This window comes from Gracilinanus agilis, chromosome 2, assembly GCF_016433145.1.
Source record: "Gracilinanus agilis isolate LMUSP501 chromosome 2, AgileGrace, whole genome shotgun sequence".
Lineage (NCBI taxonomy): Eukaryota > Metazoa > Chordata > Mammalia > Didelphimorphia > Didelphidae > Gracilinanus > Gracilinanus agilis.
This window is the reverse complement of record NC_058131.1, coordinates 169,623,629-169,649,301: the sequence shown is the minus strand read 5'-3', so window position 1 is coordinate 169,649,301 and position 25,673 is coordinate 169,623,629. Positions and strand designations below refer to the sequence as shown.

Here is a 25,673-nt window from a genome sequence, read left to right as displayed (position 1 = left end):
CTCTCTCTCTCTCTCTCTCTCTCTCTCTCTCTCTCTCTCTCTCTCTCTCTCTCTCTCTCTCTCTCTCTCTCTCTCTCTCTCTCACTCATTCTCTCTTACTCTCTCACTCACTCTTTTTTTCCCAGCAGTGAACTTTCAGGTTCCTTTTTGAATGCAATTAAGGGAAGTTGAAAACTCTTAATTTTATGCTATCCATGTGGAGGTTTCTTTAAGACATATTTTAAAATAACATCAATCGAACTTGTGTAGCTATGGCCTTAAGACAATGTTATTATAGATTTTTATCTCTTATTATCTCCTTGAAAGACAAATTGGAGTAAGTGGGTTTTTTTCTTTGTTTGCCAGATGAAAGATTATGCTTCATTCTCTAGGTCAGAGATGGGCAAACTATGGCCCGCCTGCCTGCCTGATTTGGCCTCCTGAAATGTTCTGGCAGGGAGATATTATTCCTAATCTGACAAATACAATGAGTAGGATACGATACAATGAAACTTCGAAAGAGTTGCTTTAGAAACAGACTGACAGATGAGCATTTCCTTTCCTTTGGCCCCTTCTTTAAAAAGTTTGCCCATCACTGCTCTAGGCAGATACTGTTCTGAATTTGATGTATTTCCTATCTTGTCATTGTTCTTTAATTTTTGTAATATTAGCTGGTAGAAGATTATATCCAAAGTAAATATCACCTCCAAACAACTAGAAAAATAGAAAAAAATTAATAGGCATGTAGTGTCAATGTGGAATCCAGAAGCTCCCAAACTGGTAGCCTAGAAAGATTTAATGAACCCCAGTTTACTTAGCTTAAAGGTGACAGCCTCAGGTTTGGACCTATCACATGAGAGTTCCTCCCTGAGGAAAGGCCAAGTCCAAGCCTAGTAATGCTTCTTGTCTTCAGAAGCCTCTCCTAGTATGAGTATATCACACCCTCCTGCTGAGGATCAAACTCGGGACCTTCAGCCTACCAGACTGTCTTATTGCCTACCGCACCAAAGAGTCACTGGGCTTGGGCTTGGCCTTTCCTCAGGAAGGAACTCTCATGTGACTGGTCCAAGCCTGAGGCTGTCACCTTTAAGCTAAGTAAACTGGGATTCATTAAATCTTTCTAGGCTATAAGTTTTGGGGGCTTCAAGATTCTGCATTGACAAAAGAAATAGATATATAGGATAAGTAAATGTTGTGGGGTGCAGAAGTGAACCCCCCGGGGTTCAGGAAGGGTACCTTATGCAAGACTCCAAAACTGAGCCTAAAAATAAAAAGAGAAATTTATTAATTTGCAAGGCAATGTTGAATCTGGCCAGGACGACAGCATAGGTGGAAGCCTGCCTTCTAGGTGGAACAGCATGGGTGGAAAGCTGCTCTTTAGGAGGACAGCATGGATGGAAAAGCTTCCCCCAGAGGATATCAGTTCTGGGGTTTTAATACTCTTTACAACAGTGAAGACATGACTCTAGAGTGGGAAACACTGAAGCAAGGAGTGGGGGAGGTTTGCCCAAAGCATGGGGGTGGTTCTTATGATTTGGAGGGCAAATGGATGAGGTGTGTCTCTTTGTCCGTCTCAACTCAATGGGACAATCAAAGGAGGGTAGACCTCAAGGTCAAATGTTTTAGGTTTGGGAGTCACAAGAGTATAAGGGAACAAAGGAATTTCCCTGCTTAGTTTTTTCCTGACTTGGTGGTACAATGCCCATGCCATAACTATTTTAAAGATATTTTTGGAGGTGAATCAAGCCACCAACTTGGAAAAACACAGAACTACTGTTATGGGGTTACAACCAGATGTTGTGGGGTACAATAGTGAACCCCTGGGTTCGGGAATGATACCTTTTGCAAGAACGCAAGACTCTGAAACTTAGCTTAAAAATTAAAAGAGAGATTTATTAGTAAGCTAGAATTAATGGCCAGCAAGATGGCATGAGTGGAACAACACTGGGGGTTGCTCCCAGAATGCCTTGGTTCAGGAGTTTTTATACCCTTTACAACAGTGAGTACGTGATATTATGTCACGGTGTGTATGTGACTCTAGAGTGGTAAGCGCTTAGATATTTGGTGGGGTATAAGGTCTGCCTGGGGACCCTCGTGGTTTGGGGAAGAGATGGATACCTGAGATACAGCCCCATGGTATCAAAGTGTAGCCTGGAGGTGTATCTCTTTGTCCATCTCAACCTAAAGCAGTGATTCCCAAAGTGGGTGCTACTGCCCCCTGGTGGGTGCTGCAGCAATCCAGGGGAGTGGTGATGGCCACAGGTGCATTTATCTTTCCTATTAATTGCTATTAAAATTTAAAAAAAATTAATTTCCAGGGGGCTAAGTAATATTTTTTTCTGGAAAGGGGGTGGTAGGCCAAAAAAGTTTGGGAACCAGTGACCTAAAGGATGATCCAAAGCTGATAGTAATCTCAGGGTCTTATAGTAGCTATCAGATGTAGATGTTCTTGGCTTAAGAGTCACAAGGACAGAGAGGAGCAAGGGAATTTCCCTGTTTGCAGTTTGCCTGAGTTAAGGGGTACGGTGTCTATGACATTTCTATACAATGCCCATGCCAACTGCCTACCATGCCATCTCCCTTCCTTGCCCATGCCACTACTAATGTAGTCGGCAGAACCAAGTCTTTACTTAGGAAAGAGATAGTGTTCAATATTCGGCTACCACACAGAGTCAAGCGCCTAAACACACAAAGCTGAGGGCTCTAGGACTCTGGGAACAGTATCTCTGTGAGAATCAACACATGAGATGATTCTCTGAAGAATAGTAAAACAGGGATCTTATATACCTTTTGGGGAACAAGGTAGAGCAAACATACACTGGTGTTATAAAGAAATGGATGCCCTCTTAGGGGATAGAGATACTGGGTGAGGATGGAGCTGTATCTCTGTATTCTCCTTAGGTGCTGGTGTTGGGGAACACCTACCCAATCACCCTTGCTAGATGCTATAATTTCCCTTCTAGATAATAGTTGCCCAGGAAGGACCCCGAATTGTCAGGTGGATGGGTAACCCTTTCAGGTCCCACCTGGGATTGGATCAGTTATTAATATTGGGCTCTGATTAGCCTTGGATCACGTTGTTCATCTGACTGTGTTTGCTCCCTCCCCAAGGGTTGTGATATAATGACCACTCAGGAAGGTACTTATTAAATACTTTTATCTATGATCTTAATTAGGGAAAGGATAATCAGGATACGGATTGGGGATTGGAGACCCTGTCATTCTAATATCTATAATCACTCAGGACTGGAGGCTATTGATTCAGTAAAGCTGGAGCTATTGTTCTTCACAACCTCTCTGGTTCAGCTTGGCCACTGCCAAACCAGAGAGAGTAGTCTGCTCTGTTGATGCAGCTGTATTGATGATTTCCTCTTAGCTTTCTTATTATCAGTTTGGTGATGTATTTGCCTTCACAGCCTTCAAGAAGTATTCAGATCTTAACCACCCTGTCTTCTCAGACCTCCCTTCCTCCCTTTCACCACCCAGGGACCCAGAGACCTAAAGAGCTATGATGGTTCAGATCCTAAAGATCTAGGGAGATTCAGAGAGAACCAATGACCAGTGGTCAAAGACCCAAAGATCAGTGGTCAAAGACCCCTCCCAGATGGCGGTTAGGGGTATTTATACCCTCAGGCCAACCGACTTTTGCCCCTGGCTCATGGCATCTGGGAACATTCTGATGTCTCCAACTGTCTTCTCTGTCAATCAAGGTGAGCCCACCTTTTCCCAAGGTTTGAATATAATAACACTGGTTATAAGCAGGCTTGGGAAAGAGACTGTAGCCAGAGGCTGGGACATCACGGGAGTGGTCTACTACAATGGATACAAAAAGAATGGTCCCTGCACAGGTGTTGGTCTTCTTGGAAAAGGATCTCTGTTACTATGGAGGAAACTTCTAGAACAAAAAGAGTACTTAACATTCAACTGTGTCTACCAATCCCACCTAAACTGGGAAGGTTAAGTACTTTAAGATCTATTGTTCAGTTTGAAACAGGTCTGGCAGGGCATTGGGCCAAAATTGGGGTTCCCAAAAACCTTTTTGACAAGAGCTTACTAGGGTAGTAAAAGAAACTAGACTTAGTAAATGGTAATGGTTTTTAATTGCCACAGTTGTGATGAGTTTTGAGGAAAGAAGCCATTTTACATTTAGAAAGACAGTTCAGTTCATAACTATAACAAATTGGCTAACATGAGAAAACAACAGTATCCATCTTATAACCATAGTAGCGATAATTAGCATTTATAGCATGCTTTGTTTACTGTTTTCTGTACTGACTTTCTTGGCCTCTGTCCATCACCAGGTCTTGTATACTAGAAGAGAGTTGACTGTTCTTGCTCCCTGTGGTAGCTTATGTTTTGAAAACATTTTAAAATACATCCCATAATTTTCTTGGTAATAAGGAACTCCTGAAAAAGGATACAAGTTAGCATCTCTATTGCTCATTGTCTGAGAATTGCTTGGGGCATTGAAAGGTAAAAATCAATTAGTGTCCCAAGGTGAAACAGCTGATATCTTTGGTATTCCAAACTTCATCTCTAATCAGGTAGCTTTTTTGAAATGTTAAACCACACATAATGCTACCTCCTTTACTTCTAGTTTGGGAGGTCATCTGGGTGGAACTTTTTATTCTTAACATTCTCTGGGTCTTTCTATTTAAGCATTTGTGTACTTTTATTGTGGGAATGGAGAAATGGTATCTTAAAATTTTATTCTTAAGCCCTTATATGTAATGTGAATTACAAACAGAATTCTTTGTGGTGACTTTTAGCAGTAAGATTATGATGCAGATAATATTTTTCCTTATTTAGGATCATTGCCATTATAGTGGCTATGTGGAAGGTGTCCCAAATTCAGCTGTTGCACTTAGCATTTGTTCTGGGCTCAGGTAAAGCAATTTTTTAATTCTGTTTTTCTTTTTTTTTTCTTTCTTTTTTTTTCTCCTCTATAACCCCCTTCCCACAATTGATCAAGTTATATAGCTATAAAACTTTGGAGAATTTGGAAAAGGTATAACTGCTAGGGGTTTTGATTATGTAATATGAATGGGAATTGCTTTTTTCCAATAGTTTTATACATTACTGTGAGATGTAATGTGGTGAGTAATGGAAAGATCCCTAAGCTTTGAGTCAGGAGGTTGGGCTTCTTATCCCATCTTTGCCACTAAAACAGGCCATTCACTTCCCTTAGCATCCATTTCCTTATTTGTAAATTGAGGTGGTTAGTTTAAACAGTCTCCAAAGCTCCCTTCATATTTATTATTCTATGATTAAGATAAGCTTTTTTTAGTTTTTGAGAACATGAACTTTTTCTATTTAAGTGAATTTTGTAATTCACTAATTCTGCAAGTGATTACATTTTTAGGGGATTACTACATTTAGAGAATACCAGCTATGGGATTGAACCTCTAAAATCTAGTTCTGATTTTGAGCACCTCGTTTATCGATTGGACAATGTTCAGCAAGAACCTCTGGCTTGTGGAGTAACTGCCAAAGACTTGGAGAAAGAAACCACAGAAGATGAGAAGAAGGAATTACAGAAACAATCTCTTAGTATGACTCAGTTGCTGAGGGTAAGGAAACTCCCTTGTGCCCTCTACTGTTCGGTTTAAAAAAGGTGTTCTTAACATGGATCCATGAATTGATTTCATGGGGTCTGTAAACTTATATGCAAAAAAAAGTACATCTTTCAGTTTCTCCAACCTCTACCTGAAATTTGACATTACCTTCAATTATGAATTTTTAAAAACAACGTGACTTTGAGTAAAGGTCCATAGTTTTTACCAGACTGCTGAAGGGGGAACCATGATACAAGATTATGAACACTTCTAGTTTTGAATTTCTGTTCAGTTGTTTAGAATTAATAAATCAGACTCTGGCAGTGTTAATCCACAAGCTGAAAGAAAGCTTGATAAGCATTATTATGAGCCCTATAACTACAGTGTAACTGTATTATTTAATAAATGTGGCTGCAGTTTTCCCTCTTATAATAATGGCAAGCATTCATATAGTGTTTACTGTGTGCCAGGCACTCTGCTAAGCTCTTTACTGTTATTATTAATTTGATCCTCATAATAATCTTCAGCCTCCATTTTATGGATAGGGTAAAATGGCAGACAGGGTAAGTGAGTTGCCCAGGGTCACCCAGTAAGTGTCTGAGACTGGTTTTGAACCAAGATCTTCCAGACTATAGACCTGGCAGTCTATCCACTGTACCACTTACCTGCTCCCTCTTACCAGTTTGACAGTAAGAATACCATAGAATCAGAAATACTATGTAAATGTTATGTCCTCTAAGGATTTGGAATGCTACAATTATTGATTTCTTGGCAGAGTGCAGTGAGATATTATAGTATCTGCCACATAGGTACAGGACTGAATGGCAATCTGAGCTGTGAGATATATGCTAATTTAGCTAGATGTAAAATGGGTTTCCCTCGTAAACAAGTTTGATTTTAGGGAGTTCCAGGGATTGTGGTTTTTAGTTTATAACAAGAAGGTGGAAAATCAGGCTGAAAAGGTCTCAAGATAGGTCTGATACTATGGTTTAGGGATCCTCAGATTTGATCAGTTACGTTAAAGAAGTGTTTATTAAGTGCTTACATGTATAGAAGGTAGGTACTAATTCATGGACGAAAGAAGTCAGTATTTGCCCTCAGGAAACTTACATCTTATGGAGAGTTCTGAGTACTTGGTAGGTGCTTAATAAATACTAATTGAGTGACTACTAGAAAAATCAGAAACACTACTAATATAATTCTGTCAAAAATCAGGTATTAAAATTTTATTGAGTCATCTTGATCAGATCAATGATGTATATACTTTTTTTTTCATAGAAGTCTGGGAAAACACAAGCTATAATGGCTGATTATATGGCTCTCCATTAAGGATAGACCCTTTAATATCCCTGTCTTCTAAAACCTGTGCTAAATAGTAATCAAAGCAAGGCCATCAGAAATGAAGGAAGGAAGAGCACGTCAAGATAGACAGTAGCCAGATGGATTCACAAGTGAATTCTGCCAAACATTTAAAAATTATATTGTAATACTATATAAATTATTTGGAAAAGTAGGCAAAGGAGTCCTAAATTTTTTCTATGACACAAATATGGTGCTGATACCTAAACCAGGGAGAATGAAAATAGAGAAAGAAAACTATATACCAATCTCCCTATTGAATATTGATGCTAAAATTTTAAATAATATACAGGCAAGGAGAGTATAGTGATATATCACAAGGATCATTCAGTATGACCAGATAGGTTTTTTACCAGGAATGTGAGGATGGTATATAAGGAAAAATATCAATGTAATTGACCATATCAATAACAAAACTAACAGAAATCATATGATTATCTTAATAGATACAGAAAGTTTTTGAAAAAACACAACACCCATTCCTAGTTAAAAACACTAGAGAGCATAGGAGTAAATGGAACTTTCCTTAAAAAGATCCGTAGTATCTATCCAAAATGATCAGCAAGCATTGTCTGTAAGGGGACTAAGGTAGAAGCCTTCCCCGTAAGACCAGGGCTGAAACAGGGATGCCCATTATCACCACTGTTATTCAATATTGCATAAGAAATGCTAGCTATAGCAGTAAGAAAAGAAAATGAAATTGAAGGAATTAGAGATAGGCAATGAAGAAACAAAATTATCACTCTTTGCAGATGATATGATGGTATACTTAGAGAATCAACTAAAAATTAGTTGAAATTATTAACAACTTTAGCAAAGTTGGAAGATATAGTGTAAATCCACTAATGACACAAGTCATTAGCATTTCTATATATTACCAACAAAGCCCAGCAGCGAGATATAAGGGAGGAAAATTCCATTTAAAATAACAATAGATACAAAAAATACTTAAGAGTTCACCTGCCAAAATAAACCCAGAAAATGTATGAACTTCACACAAATAAATCCGACAACTGAAAAACTATTCATGGGTTGGCCAGCAAATAAAACAAAAATGACAATTTTACCTAAACTAATCCTGCCCAAAAATTATTTTATAGAGCTAGGGGAAAAAAAAACCCAATAAAACTCACCTGGAAGAACAAAAGGTCAAGAATATCAAGGGAATCAATGGAAAAGAATGTGAAGGAAGAAGGTAGCCTAAGAGTACCAATTCTCAAACTGTATTACCAAGTGGTAATGATCAAAACAATCTGGTTAAGAAATATAGGAGTGGATCAGTGGAATAGATTAGATAGACAAAAACTAGTAATCAATGACCATAGTAATTTAGTGTTTGATAAATCAAAAGATCCAAGCTTTTGGGACAAGAACTTACTATTTGACAAAAACTGTTGAGAAAAATGAATAATTGTATGTCAGAGACTGGTAATAGATCAACATCTCATACTTTATACCAAGTTTATTTAGACAAAAAGAGTGATGTAAACAATTTACAGGATCATAGATTAATCTACCCATTAGATCTATGGATAAGAGACGAATTTGGGACCAAATGAGAGATAAAGAACATTATAAAACATAAAATGAATAATTTTTATTGTATTAAATTAAAAATTTTTGTACAAATAAAATAAATGCAACCAAGATTAGAAGGAAGTCAGAAAGCTGGGGAAATTTTTTTATGCCAAATGTCTCTAGTAAAAGATTAATTTCTCAAATATGTAGAGAACTAAGTCAAATTTATAAAAATGAAAGCTATTCTCTGATTGGTAAGTGGTCAAAGGATATGAACAGACAGTTTTTTGATGAAGAAATTTAAACCATCTGTAGTCATAAAAAATGCTCTAAATTACTCTTGACTATAGAAATGCAAAATAAAACAACTCTGAGGTACCATCTTACCCCTATCAGATTGGTCAATATGAGAGAAAAGGAAAATGATAAATGTTGGAAGGGGTGTGGGAAAATCAGGGCACAAATGCACTGTTGATTGGTGGCGTTGTGGTCTGATCCAGCCATTCTGGAGAACAATTTGTAACTATGCCCAAAGGGCCCTAAATTGTGCATTATTTTTTGATCTAGTAATACCACTATTAGATCTGTATCCCAAAGGGATCAAAAATAGAGGGAAAGGACTTATTTGAACAAAAATATTTATTACAGCTTTCCGTGGTAGCAAAGAATTGAAAATTGAGAAGTTGTCCATCAATTGGGGAATGGTTGAACAAGTTGTGGTATATGATAGTTATGGAATATTATGCTATAAAAAATGACAAACAGGATGATTTCAGAAAAATATGGAGAAACTTAACAGGAACTGACATAAAGTGAAGGAATAGAACCAGGAGAACTTTTTACATAGTGAAAGCAATATTTTTGGATTAACACTTGTAAATGACCTAGTTATTCTCAGCAATGCAGTGATCTAATACAATTCCAGAGACTCATGATGAAATATGCCATCTGCTCTCTGAGAAAGAACTGATGGGAGTCTGAATGCAGACTGAAACATAACTATATTTCATTTTTTAAAAATTTGACCACAAAATGATTAAAATGGAAAAATGTTTTATATGATTACAGATGTAAGATTCTATATAAGATTGCTTACAGTCTCAAGATGGAGGGAGGATGAGTGAGGGACAGAGGGTCAGAAGAAGGAAGAGAATTTGGAATTCAAATCTTAAAAATGAATGTTTAAAAATTGTTTTTATATGTAGTAAGGGAAAAAATATAAAAAATTTTAAAGAGGGAGTGGTAGCAATTTTGTAGGTAGGCAACAAACTTTCCCATGCAATGTTAGAAGTAGTTTTTCACTTTGGTGGAAAAAAAGTAAAAAATTACCAAACATGAATGTTTTCTATTTAAATTGTATGATTTTTTTAAATCGCCAGTCTTCATGTAAAAACTTGTGTAAAATAATACAGCTTTAACCTAGAACCAGAGTTCTGTCTTAGATATGCAGAAGCATAATTTAATTTCCTAAACAGCTATGTTTCCCTTATCTGTTTTGGATGTATCAGATAATATGAGAACTTCATAATGTGTTCAGATATCATATTCTTAAATTGTGGTGAATTAGGACATGTTCTTTGTATGTGTGACCCTTTCATTTTATTTGCCTTTGTGATTGTTGTCTTGGCAGAGAAAAAGAGCTGTCCTGCCACACACCAGATATGTGGAGCTATTCATAGTTGTAGACAAAGAAAAGGTAAGATAATTGAATGCTTTTTAAATTTCATTCAAATTATTTGAATATTATATTTGAAAAGATGGGCAAAGAGTGATAAGCATATTACTGTGGAGAAAATCCTAGAGTTTTCTATTTTGAAATCTGTCCTAAGAATTCTTCCTTATATTCTCAGCTTACTTTGACTGAACCTTTTCTGGCTTTTAAGGCAGACAATAAGATCTCATAATTAGGTATCTTAATGAATATTAATCAGGCCTTTGAGTGCTACTTTATTGCCTAATCAGACTCTTCCACTCCCTGGACTTAAAAATAATTGTGTGTCTTCATAAGGTGGAAGCCTGCCTATTTTACTATACTATACCGTACCGTACCATACTTTACTTTACTTTTTTGGATTATGATAAACAAAGGAATAGCAGAGAGAGAAATCTTTCAGCCCTAAGTTTAATGATGAAAAGGTACTGTGGACCAGAATGGTAACCAGGGAATTTGCTTGTTCATAAGAAGTTACACTTTTATCAGTTTTAAATAACCATTACAGTGTAACCATTAGATACTTTTCTGCATTTTTAGGAACAGTGTTGACAACATGATTAGCATTCCCTTCTATATAAGGACGATGATCATTGTAAATATATACATATGTGAGTATAGATATGTAGCCACACCACTCAGTTTTGTATTTGTGAAAAATTAATATCAATATTAATATCATGAATCTGTCTGAAAGTATACATAAATATATATTATATGTATACATAAATATATGTATTTAGTGGGTTTGGCTTAGAGTACAACTTAGTGACATTCAGAGACTGAGTCTGAGATTTATTTATTACAGGTTCATTGCCATCAAGTGGTAAAAGTGTGAGCTGTATCCTTAATAATATTTTCTTACTTAGACGTGTAAGTTATAGAGAAAATGTTTACTTGTATTTGTTGAGAGTTTTGAGGATATTCCCTATGCCAGTTAAATCACAGGTCCAGTGTCTGTCTTTGTGGTCACATAGAATCAAAATGGCTTTTTTGTTTGCATGAAAATCACACATTATTTTACTTTATATGACAGATTAACCACACATTTCAATTTAAAATCAGGTGTTTTGGTTGAACTCTAGTCACAAATATAATTTTAATATATGAAATGCTTGATGATACACATGCTTGAAAAACATGCAAAATTATTTTTTAAATTTATTTTTTTAATTATTTTTTATTTTTATTTTTAATTTAAAATTTTTTCAATATTATTCATTTTTGTAAGTGAATAATCTTATAAAACCAAAACCCTAAAACACAAACCTAAATAAACATTTGAAAATCATGTGCTTTCATCTGCATTCTGACTCCCAACAGTTCTCTTTCTCTGGAGGTAGACAGTACTTTTTGTCCTAAGTCCCTCAGAATTGTTCTGGATCATTTATTTCTGAGAGTAGCTAAGTCTATCACTGTTGATCATTGCACAGTATTGCTGTTATTGTGTACAGTGTTTTTCTGGTTCAGCTTATGATGATGATGTCTTTAAACTACTCTTTGACTTATCAAAGAAATAAATTCTGTCACTTTTCTTAGACCAGTCAGTCTCAAACATTTTTTGTTCATAGCACAGTATTATTCTTTGATGTGAAGAATCATGGCCCAATAAACATAAGTTAACAACTGTATGAGAATCAGGAGACTTGCATATGTATGGTTTCCCTTCAGTGAGAGCAGTTGCATTGTCAAATTCAGAATTTAATGTCTGAGGCATTTTGTGCTTTATGTGTATGTATAACTGATAAATTTTGTTTATTTTGTGACTACTATAATTATATGGTAAGTAAAATTTACATTAGATAAAATTAAAAATTTTCTTTCATCTGCAGTAATATGCAAAATTTTGTGATAAAACCTTTGGGAATGACTGTAATATACTGACCTGGTAATAATTTAAGTTAGATGTTCTTATAATTTTAAACCTCCTCTCACTCCAAAGGATTAACACCACTGTGCCAAAGCAGCCCATGAAAATAGTCTACTAATGTATGAAAAGACTTGTGATCTGCCTTAGTGGAGGAAGATTAAGACCACAGATAAATCACATCTTTTAAAACACTAAAATATAAACCTTCTGTATTATAACTTTGCTAAACCTGTTTTATTTTTTAATGAATATAAATTTGGTAAATATTACAGTTAATGTATCCTCACTTTTAAATCCTTACACATTTGGAGGAACTTTTGGTTCATTTCATGTTTATGAAAAACAAGATTCATTAATTTTCCCTTTATTTATTAGCATGTCTTTTATGGATTGACCTTAATTAAGACATAGATGTAAGATTTATCAATTAATCATACTAATTTCTATTTCTCCAAAATCTTTTCTCAAACCATACTTTTATTGTTATACTTATCTTGATACTCATTTTCTTTCTTTTCCTTTTTTGTTTTGTTTTTCAGTATGACATGATGGGGAGTAATCAGACTGCTGTGAGGGAAGAGATGGTTCAGTTAGCAAACTACTTGGATAGTGTGAGTTGTGGTTAATAGAATAAAATGTTCATTGTTTATATTCATCCTTCAGATATGATTGTAAGTTTCTTATTTTGAACTCGGAATTGCCCAAGGACTTGATGATGTTTAACTTTTGTGTATTATATAGCTTTATTTCTTAGATTTGCAGACTGTTCTGCTTTGTAATATTTGTTATGTATAGTGGGTGTTTCTAAAATGCTTTTAAAATAATAAAGCACTATTTCATGGAACATATAGGTATGTGCTTGGTAAGGTTGATTTGACAATGCCATTTCATAACATGTGAAGTCTTAACTATCATCATTGGATTGATAGCCCACTTTAAACACTTGTTAGGTAATTTGAATGGAACTCAGTGCCTTTAGTAATGTTGTCTCACTTATTGCATTTTTGTAGATACAGCTTCTCCTCATCTAACATCATTAAGAGTATCAACTTATTTGCCCTCAAAGTAATTTTCCAGGAGTCTTTGCCTTTTCTTGACAGTATCTTTATATTCTTATTAAGGGAAACTTTTTAAATAAGAATTCCCTTTTACAGGAAAACTTTGGTATAAGAATATTCATACTGAATAATCATAGTAGTAATAGTTGTATTTATATAGTGCTTTTAAGGTTTACCTCTAGAGTGCTTTTACATGTGTTCTCTCATTCAATACTCACAGCATTCCTGGGAGGTTGGTGTCATTGTTACCCTCATTTTACTTGGGTTAGGAAACTGAAGCTGAGAGAGGTTTAGTGACTTGCCCAGGATCATGTAGTTACTAGGTGTTAGAGGTAGGATTTGTACGTAGGTCTTCCTGACTCTATGTCTATCACTTTTTATAATCACCATTAAACCCACTGTTTCCTTTTAATTTGGTATGTGGTCTTGCCTCCATTTAAAGGGCCTTAAGTTACCTTGTAAAGTACTTTATCTCTAAGTTTATACCATGATTTGTATCCTAAAGACAACTAATGGCATTTTATTATCAAAGGAAATTTTACCAGTTCCCTAAGACTTATTTATAATTGTTTTATTTAAGTGGGTGACATCTGTCCAACACCCTTTCTTTTTTTTGCCCACATTCTTAAATGTATTTTGGGGTTGTCTTTTTCTTTTTTCCAGATGTACATTATGCTAAATATCCACATTGTACTAGTTGGGCTAGAAATTTGGACAAACTCGAACCAAATCAGCATAGCTGGAAGTGCTGGTGATGTGTTGGGAAACTTTGTACAATGGCGAGAGAAGTCACTGATTTCACGTCGGAGGCACGACAGTGCACAGTTAGTTCTGTAGGTGATATTCTTTTTTATTTAAAATCACTTTTATTAATATGTGATAATTATTGGGTAATCACATTTATTACTACTGTTTCCTCTCAAGGCTTCTAAGCCTTAAGCAAAATTAAAAATTCACAGTATGACTACAAGATAGTGACTTTTTATTTTTTATTAGCAAGAATAACAGAATTTATGAATACAAATGAGTGTTGTCCCCTTTAAATTAATTGCTGTGGAAAAACTATGCATTTATTCTAGAAGATGTTGCCATTGTTCAAATTCCTTTTTATAAAGGATAGAAATTATGGTTGGACTGAATTTATCAGAGTGTGGTCACCAAGAATTAAAATTAATTAATTCCAAATGATTATTTTTTAGCAATTTATTTATAAAATAGAGGGAAAGTGAAAGTAGAGAAATGAGAAGAGTAAGGGTCAATTAACAAGGATTTTAGCTATGAGACCTCCTCCAGATGAGGGGGGTCTCCTCCAGGGGCTAGTACCTCCAGGAAAAAGCCAAGGCAGAGAGTCAGCTTTTTTCACTCACCCATGTGGTAGTTCTAAGGGAAAATAGAAGGCAGCCCAAGGTCCTCAGCCAGAGCTCCTCCAGGATCCTGTCCAAGGCCAAAGAGAATGTCCCAGGAGGTTCTGGCCACTTTTAAAGACCATTCCTTTCGTCACTTCCTGTGCATTCCTTCCATTTTATATGTACCAATTACAGCTAAAGTTTTGCTTAGGATTGCCCAAAGGGCAGTCAGTCTATTCTGATTCATCACCCACTTTCACACACATGAGTTACAGACTTCCCCCCCCCTCAAGTATAAGTGGGGAGTTTACACTTTTTGTGATTAAATCTAAAAATGGGCAGGGTAGAGTTAATCCTATCTTCACAATTTGGAACTCATTTTCTGGTCATCAGGCAACATTATATCATTTAAAATATCTTTTGTGTTAACAAATCTTTGTCTTATGAAGGTGGACTTGATTTTGGAAATAATTAAAAGGTATTTGAAGAAATGTTCCTGGTCAGTAAAGTAAGTAGGTTATACTATCCAGGGGCAAAAATAAATTGTTTCTATAATGCTAGATTTTAAATGTGGTACATAAATTGTTTCTGATGACAATTCCAAAAGTAGTTTAAAAATATTTTGATTAGTGCATCTTGCCAATAAATGTATAGCTACCTTGAATTTATTATTTTGACAAACAATGTTTTCATGATTGTATAAAGTATATTTGTCAAATCATTCATGTTAACCTTCAATATTTCATTCTGGTTGCTTATTGTGAAGTGATGTTCTCAAACAGAGAGGGCGGGGTGAGTATCCTTTGGGAACCTTGAGGATTTATGAAATTTAGAACAGCTGCTGAGGATTTTAGACCAGAGAATCAACTAAGGAGGATTAGAATGTTTATTATTCTAGTGGGGGTGCGCTTAGATATTAAATTTATAATGGTTTTTTGACTTCCTCTATCTCTGGTTAGTAGCACTTGAATAAGAACAAGGGCAGGAGTGGGGCAGGGATGATAACTGATAATGATAAGAGTAATACTAGGTTGTATTTTGGCAAGACATGATTAAAAGCAAGGGAGCATAGGGCTTGAAAGTAGAGGATTCTGAAGAATTGTTTCTTTACCAAGAAATTAAGATAGAGAATGGATGAGAACATAGCCATTACAAGGGAATGAATAGAAGGGCAGAAGGAATAGTTGTTGCAATAATGTTAATGAATAAGGTTTGGGGTTGTAGGGCAATTTATTTGACACTAACAGCTTATGATGGCTTTCTGGATATTAAGTTGAGGAAAGATAATTATCTGTACCAGTGAAGAGAATGTGCACACTGATAAAATTGTTGAATTTTACAAATACAGGAGAATAAGAGGTGGTATGGGGCAATGAGTCAGAAGACCTGGGTATTTAAGTACCATCTTTGGTACCTAGCTTATGTGAAAGCAGCTTACTGTCTCTGGCTATTTTAAAAATGTGTAAAAGGAAGGAAAGAAGGGAGTATACATTTATTAAGCAACTCCTATGTACCAGGTGCTGTGCTACCTGCTTTACAAATATTATCTTATTTGATCCTCACTATTTATTATCCTCATTTTTATGGATAAGGAAACTAAGGCAAATGAGGGTTAAGGACTTGCTCAGGGTCACACAGCTACTAAATATCTAAGGCAAGATTTGAATTCAGATCTTTCTGACTCCAGGCCTACTACTCTATCCATTGTTTTACTTAGCCCCTTTGAAAGGGAGATAATATATGTAAGTCCCAACTCAGTAGGGTTACTGAGGAAAAAGTACTTTGTACACCCAAAAAGGCTATGGAAGTGTTGATTATTATTACTTATATAATACAGTTTAGAAGTATTTCTATTAAAGTGTTTTAACTTAAACAAGTATGTTATAGTTACTGAATAATCCTTTTATATTAAAAACTTCATTTATAACAATGGATGTCATTGCTCTGTTCATATCCGAATGTGTATGTTTGACACAGAAACTTTTCCTACTACTCTTTCCTAGTGGTTAAATTGATGGCACCATCCTAACCAGCAGGAAAGATGTTTTACTTTATTAGTCAAATTCCATTTTTTCTCTTGGCAATTCAGGAGGAAGGGCTTTGGAGGGACTGCAGGAATGGCATTTGTGGGAACAGTATGTTCAAGAAGCCATGCAGGAGGTATTAATGTGGTATGTTAGCTCTTTTCATTTACTTTTTATATTTAATTTGGTGAACAAAATGACTTGTTCTCAAAGTGCACTTGTTATGCATTTGCTGTATGTAATATTTCATACAAGGGATTATGAACAGAGGGGAAAAGTTAGCACCTATGTTTTCTTCATAAGCGAAATTTGCTAATACTTGGGCATTATTTTTAAACTATGCTTTTAAAAATAGATGAAGTAGCAGTATCTGCCCATGAAACTGAGGATGTTTCTCAGAAGCTATCCAAAATATCTCCCATCAATTGCTATTTAAAAATCTTTAAGTTAGTACCTTGCTGAAACCTTAAATATACAAGTCCAAAAGGTATTCGTATAAATGTTAGTTTGTATAATGTCTCTAGAAGAATGCCTCATTAAATAAGTGAATGAAATTTATTTTGTTAGCAAATAATTTTGAGAACTAGCACTCTATAATCACCTTCCTGCTTTTGTGTAGTTTGGGCAAATCAGTGTGGAGACCTTCGCATCCATTGTTGCTCATGAGTTGGGACATAACTTGGGAATGAACCATGATGATGGAAGAAACTGCACTTGTGGAGCCAAGAGCTGCATCATGAATTCAGGAGCATCGTGAGTGAAATGGTTTCTTCTTTGGCCTTAGAGTAAAGTAGTAATCTAGAGAAATTACTCTCAAAACTTGAATGAATGGACCATTTATGAGGGACAGACAGGACTTAAGGACTGTCCACATTAATTCACTTCTACTTGCAAAATACAAACACTCATAAATCACCAAATCAACAAGATAATAAAACCCAGACCTGAAAAGAATGATTTGGTGTGATTACTTTACTTTACCTTTACATATAAAAAATCAAGGACAATATCAGTTAAGTAACCTGTTTTTGGCTCCTCACCTCCCCCTAGGGTAGTAAAGTTATTAATTGAACTTGGGCCTCCTGACCACAAACCTAGTACTTTTTAAAAAATTAAACCAGATGAAGGGTGCTATTTTAAATGTGATGTACAAACCTTTTATTTTAGAAGTTGAATATCATATGAAAGCTATTCATTTCTTAAAAATGTAGATTAGTATAGCAAAAACTTGAATAATAACTCATTTATGTAATGCTTTAATTCCCGTAAAACTTTAAAAATACTTTTTCTCATAACAGTTGGCAATGCAAAGATGGTAACAAAGAAGATGCTGGACTTTGAAGTCAGAATCTCAATTCTATACCTTTCTACTGTATAGTTTGGATAATTCATTCTTTGGGCCTCAGTTTCCACATCTGTAAAATGAAGGGGTTGGATAAGATAATTTTTAAGAACATTTCTAGCTCTAAATCCTATTAGTACTTTTTTATGAATTAGTAAACTAAGACTCAGCTTTTTTAAATATGGCTTTAGCTAATTATACAATTAATATATAGAACAACTAGAATTTGAACTCAGGTCTCCTAAGTCTAAATACAGTACACTTTCTCCTATTTTTTTCCTTTGCCAGGGACTGACCTATAGGCCACTTAAGAGTATGTTCTCATAGCACCAACCAGTGTTTACATAAACACATTTCAAAAGTAGCTGATTGATGTTAGAGAAACAAACTACTTTCTCTCCCCTTTTTGGTTATGTTTTGTTATGGACTATCATTATATATAAATACTTTTATTTATTTACCTGCTTAAAATAGTCCTATAGAGATGCATTGATACTTTTGTGCATTTAGTATCACCATCATTAGTTGGTGTTTTTAAAACATGAACTGAGCATATGGTAATAAACCAAGTGTATTGACTATAGATTGTATTCTTTGTCCTTAGGTAACTTATTGCCGTGAAAGGAAATGGTATTTTACATCAAATGCATGAGTTGCTAGATAATTGTTAGCTTCACAGATAGCCCTACCTTAGCTGACTTAAGTTAAACTTTTCTAGACATAGTGAAAAAAATGACCCTTTTTATTATTTGTATATTTTCTCATGAGAAATTATTGAGATATATTTAAAACAACTTATATTTCATATGTCAGGGAGGGCTACTTTTATTTTTTAAGAAATTCAATTTTATTTTATTTTCAATCCTGAATTCTCTTCTACTTTTCCCATGCCCTTAAGAAAGCAAGAAAAAAGATTTTGTTACAAATATCAAGTAAATGTATTACATATATGTATATGTGTGTGTATATAAAATCAAAATAAATTCCTGCATTTACTACATCCAAAAAAAGTCTCAATCTCCACTCTTTGAGTCCATTATCACTTTTCTATTTGTAGATGGATAACATTTTATCATAAATCCTGGAATTGTGGTAATCACATTGATCAGATTTCCCAAGTCTTTAAAGCTTATTCGTCTTTTTGTTATTGTATAAATTTTCTCTTGGTTCTGCTTACCTCACTTTATGTTAGTTCATAAAAGTCTTCTCAGATTTCTCTGAAACTATTCCTTACCAATTTCTTTTTTAAATTATTTACTATTTTAAAACATTTTATTTTTAATAAAAATTTTTATTTTATTTATTCAGCTTCTTTTTCTTGTCCCTTGTACCATAGAAGGCACCATCCACAAAAAGATACACACACACACACACACACACACACAAAAGTTATGCCAAGTTTAATAGTTTTTTGGCCATAGTTACAATTGTATTGATTAGTTTTACTAACTTTTAATATATTTAAAAGTATTTAAAATATTTTATGTGAAATATTTTATATACTTTTTTTTTTAAACCCTTGTACTTCGGTGTATTGTCTCATAGGTGGAAGATTGGTAAGGGTGGGCAATGGGGGTCAAGTGACTTGCCCAGGGTCACACAGCTGGGAAGTGGCTGAGGCCGGGTTTGAACCTAGGACCTCCTGTCTCTAGGCCTGACTCTCACTCCACTGAGCTACCCAGCTGCTTTTAAATAAGAATATTTTTAATATGTATGGTTCTCTTGGAGTAAGGAAAGTACAAGGATACTGGGAACAATTTTGTTCATAATAAAAACAAAAGCTATCAGTAACTTTTAAAAAGAAAAAAATTCAAATTCCCTGCTCATCTATAGAGGAAAGCCCACTTATTGCCAAACAATCTGGTTGATAGAGATATATGTATTTGTGTTCTCCATTTAGAACTGAGACCTTTCCCATTAGTTAGAATATCATTAGCAGAATGAAACCATTGGTATAACCTATAACAGACTATATACTGCCTTAGAAAGGCTGGGTGGAGGGAGAGAAAAGTCAGAGAAAATCTGAATTATAAAATATCAGAAAACATTTGTCAAGAAATGTTTTTCTGCATGTGATTGAAAAAAAATTTAATTAAAAAACATATTACTAGCAAAGTTTCACATTTTTTACCAGAGGCAGCTCTATCTTTGGGAAAATTGTTCATTGTATCTATCAGTGAGAACTACTTTCCCACTGCCACCGTTTTTTAATTAATTAATATTTTATGAAATGATAGATTTGAATTTCAAAATTATCTGTGAATTAAGCAGTTTATACTTTGATACTTTTAGTAAGTGAAAATTCTCAGGAAGTGAGAAATAGCTTTTTAAATTTAGTAAAAATTTATCCTTTTCACAAACCCTTTGTGCCTTGGAATTCTTCATTAATTGCTGGAGCCCAAAATAAATCACCTTTTCTTGTCCAGGCTACTGAAAGGACATAACTAGTTTGGTCCTTGCATTTAGCTGAGATGACCTTTGAGAATCTGATGATACCTCCCCATTATGATGAATAAATATCTTTCTTATAATGGTTTATCATGTGTTTAGGACATTAGGCTGAGTAAAAACCTGGTTTTTATCACCAGGAAATAAATCATTCCGATTGAGTTTGTATTTACTTTTGTTGTTGTTGTTGTTGTTTTTTAAATTAAATTAATTTATTTAATTTAGAATATTTTTCCCATGATCACATGATTCATGTTCTTTCCCTTCCCTCCTCCCACCTCCTTCCAATAGCCAACGAGCAATTCCACTGGGTTTTAAATGTGTCATTGGTCAAGACCTAGTTTGCATTTACTTTTGAAATAAAAATTAGGTGCCACTTTTGTATAAATTAGGTTTTAAAGGCTTAAAGGCAGGGTAATTATGGTGTAAATAATTGTGAGAAATTTTGCCTTTCTGCTGTGGAAAAAAACAAACAAAAATCAACAACAGTAGGAGCATTCAACTATATTTGTTTCAGAATTGTATGTTGATTTGAAGAGCACAGGGATAATTATTTGTAAACCTAGATATAATCCTGATTTTGTTATCAAATAATGTATAGAGACCTTGCCCAAGTCATTTTAGTTTTTGTGCCTCTTTTTTTTTTATCTGTAAACATAGGTGATTGGACTCTATTTTTTAAATTATTAATCTTTTTGTACTGAGGAGGTAATCTTCCTGAATTCCAGGTATTACCTCCTTACTGAATAAATTCCATTTACTCTCTGTTATCTCCAGGTTCAAATATAAAATCCTCTGGTTTTTAAAGCTTTTCGTAACCTGCCTCTCCCCACACATCTTTCCAATCTTCTTAAGCCTTATACTCTACCAGGTATTCTCATATCTGATGACACTGGCCTCCTTTTTGTTCCTCTGACAAGATACTTCACTTATTTTCACTGACTGCTCTCCATGCCTGGAATGTTCTCCCTCCTTATCTCCACTTCCTGTATTCTCTGTTTTCCTTCAGGTTCCCAGTTTTAAATACCATTTCCTACTGGAAGCCTTTCCTGACATTTCTTAATTCTGTTAACTTGCTTCTGTTGTTTATCTTCAATTTATTCTCTTATGTCCCTTTTTTTACATAGCAATTTGTACATAGTTGTCTTTCCTGTTAGATTGTGAGCTTCTTGAGGACAGGAACTGCCTTTTACTTTTGTGTCTCCACTGCTTAGTGCAGTGCCTTGCACTTAATAAATGTCTGTTGAATAACTGACATGGAGCCCTGGGCTTTATTGAAGTTCTGTGACTATTGTTAGTGCTATTATGAAACCTTAGGAGGAGAGGATTATGCATAAGAAATATATTTTCATCAGAGATGGGCTTAGATGTGAACCCATGACTCTTCTGCCATACTTTGGTAAGGATCAGTGAACTCACAGATGTCTGGGCTTACTTTAGTGGTGCAGATCTCAACTTATTCACGTTGCATCCTTAGTCAGACTTTCAAACTATTCGCACAATATCCCTTGGCCTCTTCCTCCACATTTCTTGATGTTATTTGGATTCTAATGGAATATATGATCTATCCCTTCCATTACCCCTTATTCTCACCACACTTGTCTGACTTATTTTCTTTGATAGTAACATTACTCTAATGATATCTTTTATGACATTCTTTCCTTTTAGTTTTTCTGGTAATATGAAGCCTGCTCACTTTAGGGGCAACTAGATGGATCAGCAACTAGAGCGCTGGGCCCAGTCAAGAATACCTAATTTCATATTTGGCCCCAGATATATGTGTGTGTGACCCTAAGGAAGTCGTTTAACCTTTTTTTGCCTTAATCCACTGGAGAAGGATATGACCAACCTCTCCAGCGTCCTTGCCAAGAAAATTCCAGTGGACAGTATTGTCATATGGTCCATGGAGTCCCCAGGGGTCAGATACAACTGAACAATGACAAACTCATTTATCATACTTTTCCCATTGTGATCTACAACTTTAGAGGCTGTGATAGTCTGTGACTTATTGTCATACAACATTCCTAGAAGAATATTATTGTTAAAAAGATAGCCCTTTGATTCAGTGAAAAACCCTGGATAATTAAGTGTGTTGCACATTTTCCAAAAGAGACTCCAGCTCATTTTCCTCCTCAGTTTAAGTATTTAATTTAATTTCAGTTCAGTTCATATTTTTGAAATTTAAACTGTATTTAAGTTCAGTTCATATACAATATAAGATAAATATGCTAATGAATTGGCACTTAAGTGTTTATCATTATCTGGACAATAGATAGGTTTCAACCACTTGATTTTTACTTGGGATGAACTCAGGTAATGACATTTGAGATTTTTAGGAGACTACAGTGTTCTCTAAGGCCTTGATGAGTCAGCTGCAAATTCAAAATGGGTTATTCAAAAAAGAGGTCACGTGCTCTGATTTGAATTCCAAGCTAATCTTACAAGCAGACACTTTTGGCAACTTTTCTAAGCTTTATGCTTTGCTTTGTATCAGTTTATTAAATATTTTTTCTCTGTTGTATCTCGGAAGGAATCTTATATGCTTTATGAGTGACAAGCACCTCATTGAAGGTGTGACTTTCTGCTCTATTGAATCAAAATTTTTAAAAGTTAATAAATAAGTGTAAGATTTTATTTTACCTTTATCCAACTGAAATTGTGGTATGCTCTGCATGTAATTTGTGGAAGCTTGTCATTCCTCTTTCTCAAACTTTCATGAAAGATGCTCTCAATGCATATATGGAGATGTGAAAGTAGGCATATGAATTAATAGTCAATGTCATATTCTTGATTTCCTTTTTAATCGTAATAATGTGTATTTTTTCTCCAAAGAATTTATTATTGATGAGAATTAATGCCCCACAAAATCGATTCTCCTCCAACATGAAACTCCTACGTGTGTACTTGTTCTTGGCTAACTTTTTTCTATTTTGTTTTCTTTTGTGCTAGTTCTACTTTTTCATACTGCGAATTGGCTACTGATATTAGAAGCCAAGTGTGATGTCTCTGTTGTTGAAGATATGTTTTAGAAATTGTTTTGAAAATTTTTTGTTCTAGAGCAGAACGAAATATTTTTTGCTTAAAAACAATTTTTTCCTTAGAAAATTTTACAGATCTGTTCCATTTTTCATCTGTTTTTGATCTCCTAGTTTTATCTTTAAATGCTTTGAAGATAATCTGATGTAGTTGAATCAATAGGCAGGGCTTTTTTAAAATTTGTTTTTTCTTTATATTTCATCTAGTGATTTTACAAGGTAATAATGTTCATCTCCTCCATTAGATTTTACAAATTAGCTTGTAGTCTGAATCACTCTTTATATTACCATAGCTAATGACTATTTTCAAATCTGAGGAGTCAGAGCAATAGCCCCTAGTTACATAGTTCTCCTTTCTGAAATATCTGTAGGACTTGGTTGAGGGTTATAGTTGACAATTATTCTTTAGGTAAACTGTTCGTTTCTTTGATCCTCTCAGTTACCTAAAATACCTGTTAGAATAGACTCGTGGAGTAGGTTATTTCATTCCTCTTCTAGCATTAGTATAATTTGTTATATAAAGCTTATATCTATATTGTAATAAAATATAAAGTGAGGTCAGAGAATATGAAACAATATATATACATACCAATTGTCAATTAACATTAAGCATCTGCTATGTGTCAGGCAGTTTGCTAAGCACTGGGGATACAAAAAGACACAAATATAGATTTATAGCTAGATATAAATCTAGCTATACATTCATATGTATGTTGGGCTATAATATGCTTGAGGTGTTCTACAAATGTTAGTATCTGCATAAATTAGGAAAGTTGCAACCAAGAAAATACAAATGTGAATAACTTTATGTTAAGGTGGTTAGATCCCATTATAAAGAGCTAGATATGATTTGTAGGTTGACATATAGCAGTTAGATTGTGTGGAAGAATATAATGGGGTTGGGGAGGTAATATGACATAGTAGGAGAGGAAAGGGATTTGGAGGGAGATGTCCTAGGTTCTTATTCTAACTTTGCATTTTATGACTTGCTTTTTGGCAAGTAACTTTCTCTGTGCCTCACTCTCATCTGCAAACTGAATGATTATACTGTGCTATGAGGAAAATGTTTTAATTATAAGGGGATATTCTGGGGAAAGTGGTTTGCAAACCTTAAAGTATTATATAAATGTGAGCATCATTTATTGTGATTGTAGTAAAGAATATATATTGCAAATGTTTCCCATGATCAAACAAGAAAATGGACATAAAATGCTTTACAAACTTTAAATTACTATGTAAATGTGAACTAACATTATCATTATGCTAGTGAAATACATTGTTAGAAAAGAACATCTTTCTGTATTAACTCTAAAGATGTTTTATTACTAATTCTTTTCCTGTGCCCTTTCTCTTTTTTTATGCAATATGAGAAATTTAACTGATCTATTGGTTTAGTTGTACTTTTAGGTTGAAAATAACATTAAAAACTTTTCTCCTAACATTTCTTTTAGAGGTTCCAGAAACTTTAGCAGTTGCAGTGCAGATGATTTTGAGAATTTAACTTTAAATAAAGGAGGAACCTGTCTACTTAATATTCCAAAACCTGATGAAGCCTACAGTGCCCCTTACTGTGGTAATAAATTATTAGATGTTGGGGAAGAATGTGACTGTGGTTCTCCAAAGGTCAGTAATTATTATTATAATAATAATTTTAAAATTTTACTTCATAAACAGTAGTCATTCCTAGGATTTGGGAAAATATAGTAGCTAGTCATATTGATAAGAGATATGGGGAGACATGTGGGGAAAATACAACTTATAGTTGGAAGAACTGGATCTACTACCTACAGGCTGTGGAGTCACGCACAAGATCCTTCACCTCATCTTAAGTTTTTGTTTACTTATCTATAAAATAGAAATGGTAATAACACTGTATTGTAAACCTCAACTGAGATAAAACTTAAAGGGTTATATAAATGTGAATTGTTGTAATTAGGTTGTTATGCCTCTATTTTAGACCTGTAGCTCAGACTTGGAGCAAATTTGAATGAATTTAGAAAATAAAAGATGGCTTTTTTGTGGTGGATAGTTGCTGACTATCCTGAGGGTGGCAGTTGTTCTCATGGACATGTGCCTGCTCCATTTTAAAACTCAGGAAGAAAAGGCCAAGTTTAGTCTTTATGTTACTCTTCCTTTATTTTTTTTTGGGTGAGGATCCTTTTCTTTTTCCAATATTAAGTTGACCTTTTGTTTATAAAGTTTTTTCCTTTCTAGTTCTACCATTGCAACCATTTTTAGGAAATAGAAATAACCTATATTTAGGCCTGGACTTTTCTAGTGATATGAAATTCTTTCTACTTAGCATTCCCAATGTCCAATTATTTATATGAGCCTAAAGGCCTCCTATATATTTGTGCTTAGGTCAGTAAGAAACATTTTTCCCATGCTCTCATTACTCTCTCAGATCCAATACCTTTTCCAGGCTTGT

The 25,673-nt window shown here is 34.6% G+C and overlaps 1 protein-coding gene across 1 annotated transcript in view; it reads left to right on the top strand.

The window, feature by feature from the left end:
- Positions 1-25,673, top strand: part of ADAM9 (ADAM metallopeptidase domain 9) — a 123,104-nt gene that overhangs the window by 34,236 nt on the left and 63,195 nt on the right. The window contains exons 5-12 of the mRNA XM_044659538.1: positions 4,789-4,865; positions 5,342-5,549; positions 10,042-10,107; positions 12,532-12,603; positions 13,714-13,883; positions 16,486-16,567; positions 17,040-17,173; positions 24,697-24,868. Of these exons, the coding sequence (XP_044515473.1) occupies positions 4,789-4,865; positions 5,342-5,549; positions 10,042-10,107; positions 12,532-12,603; positions 13,714-13,883; positions 16,486-16,567; positions 17,040-17,173; positions 24,697-24,868 (981 nt within the window). The remainder of the gene's footprint in view (positions 1-4,788; positions 4,866-5,341; positions 5,550-10,041; positions 10,108-12,531; positions 12,604-13,713; positions 13,884-16,485; positions 16,568-17,039; positions 17,174-24,696; positions 24,869-25,673) is intronic.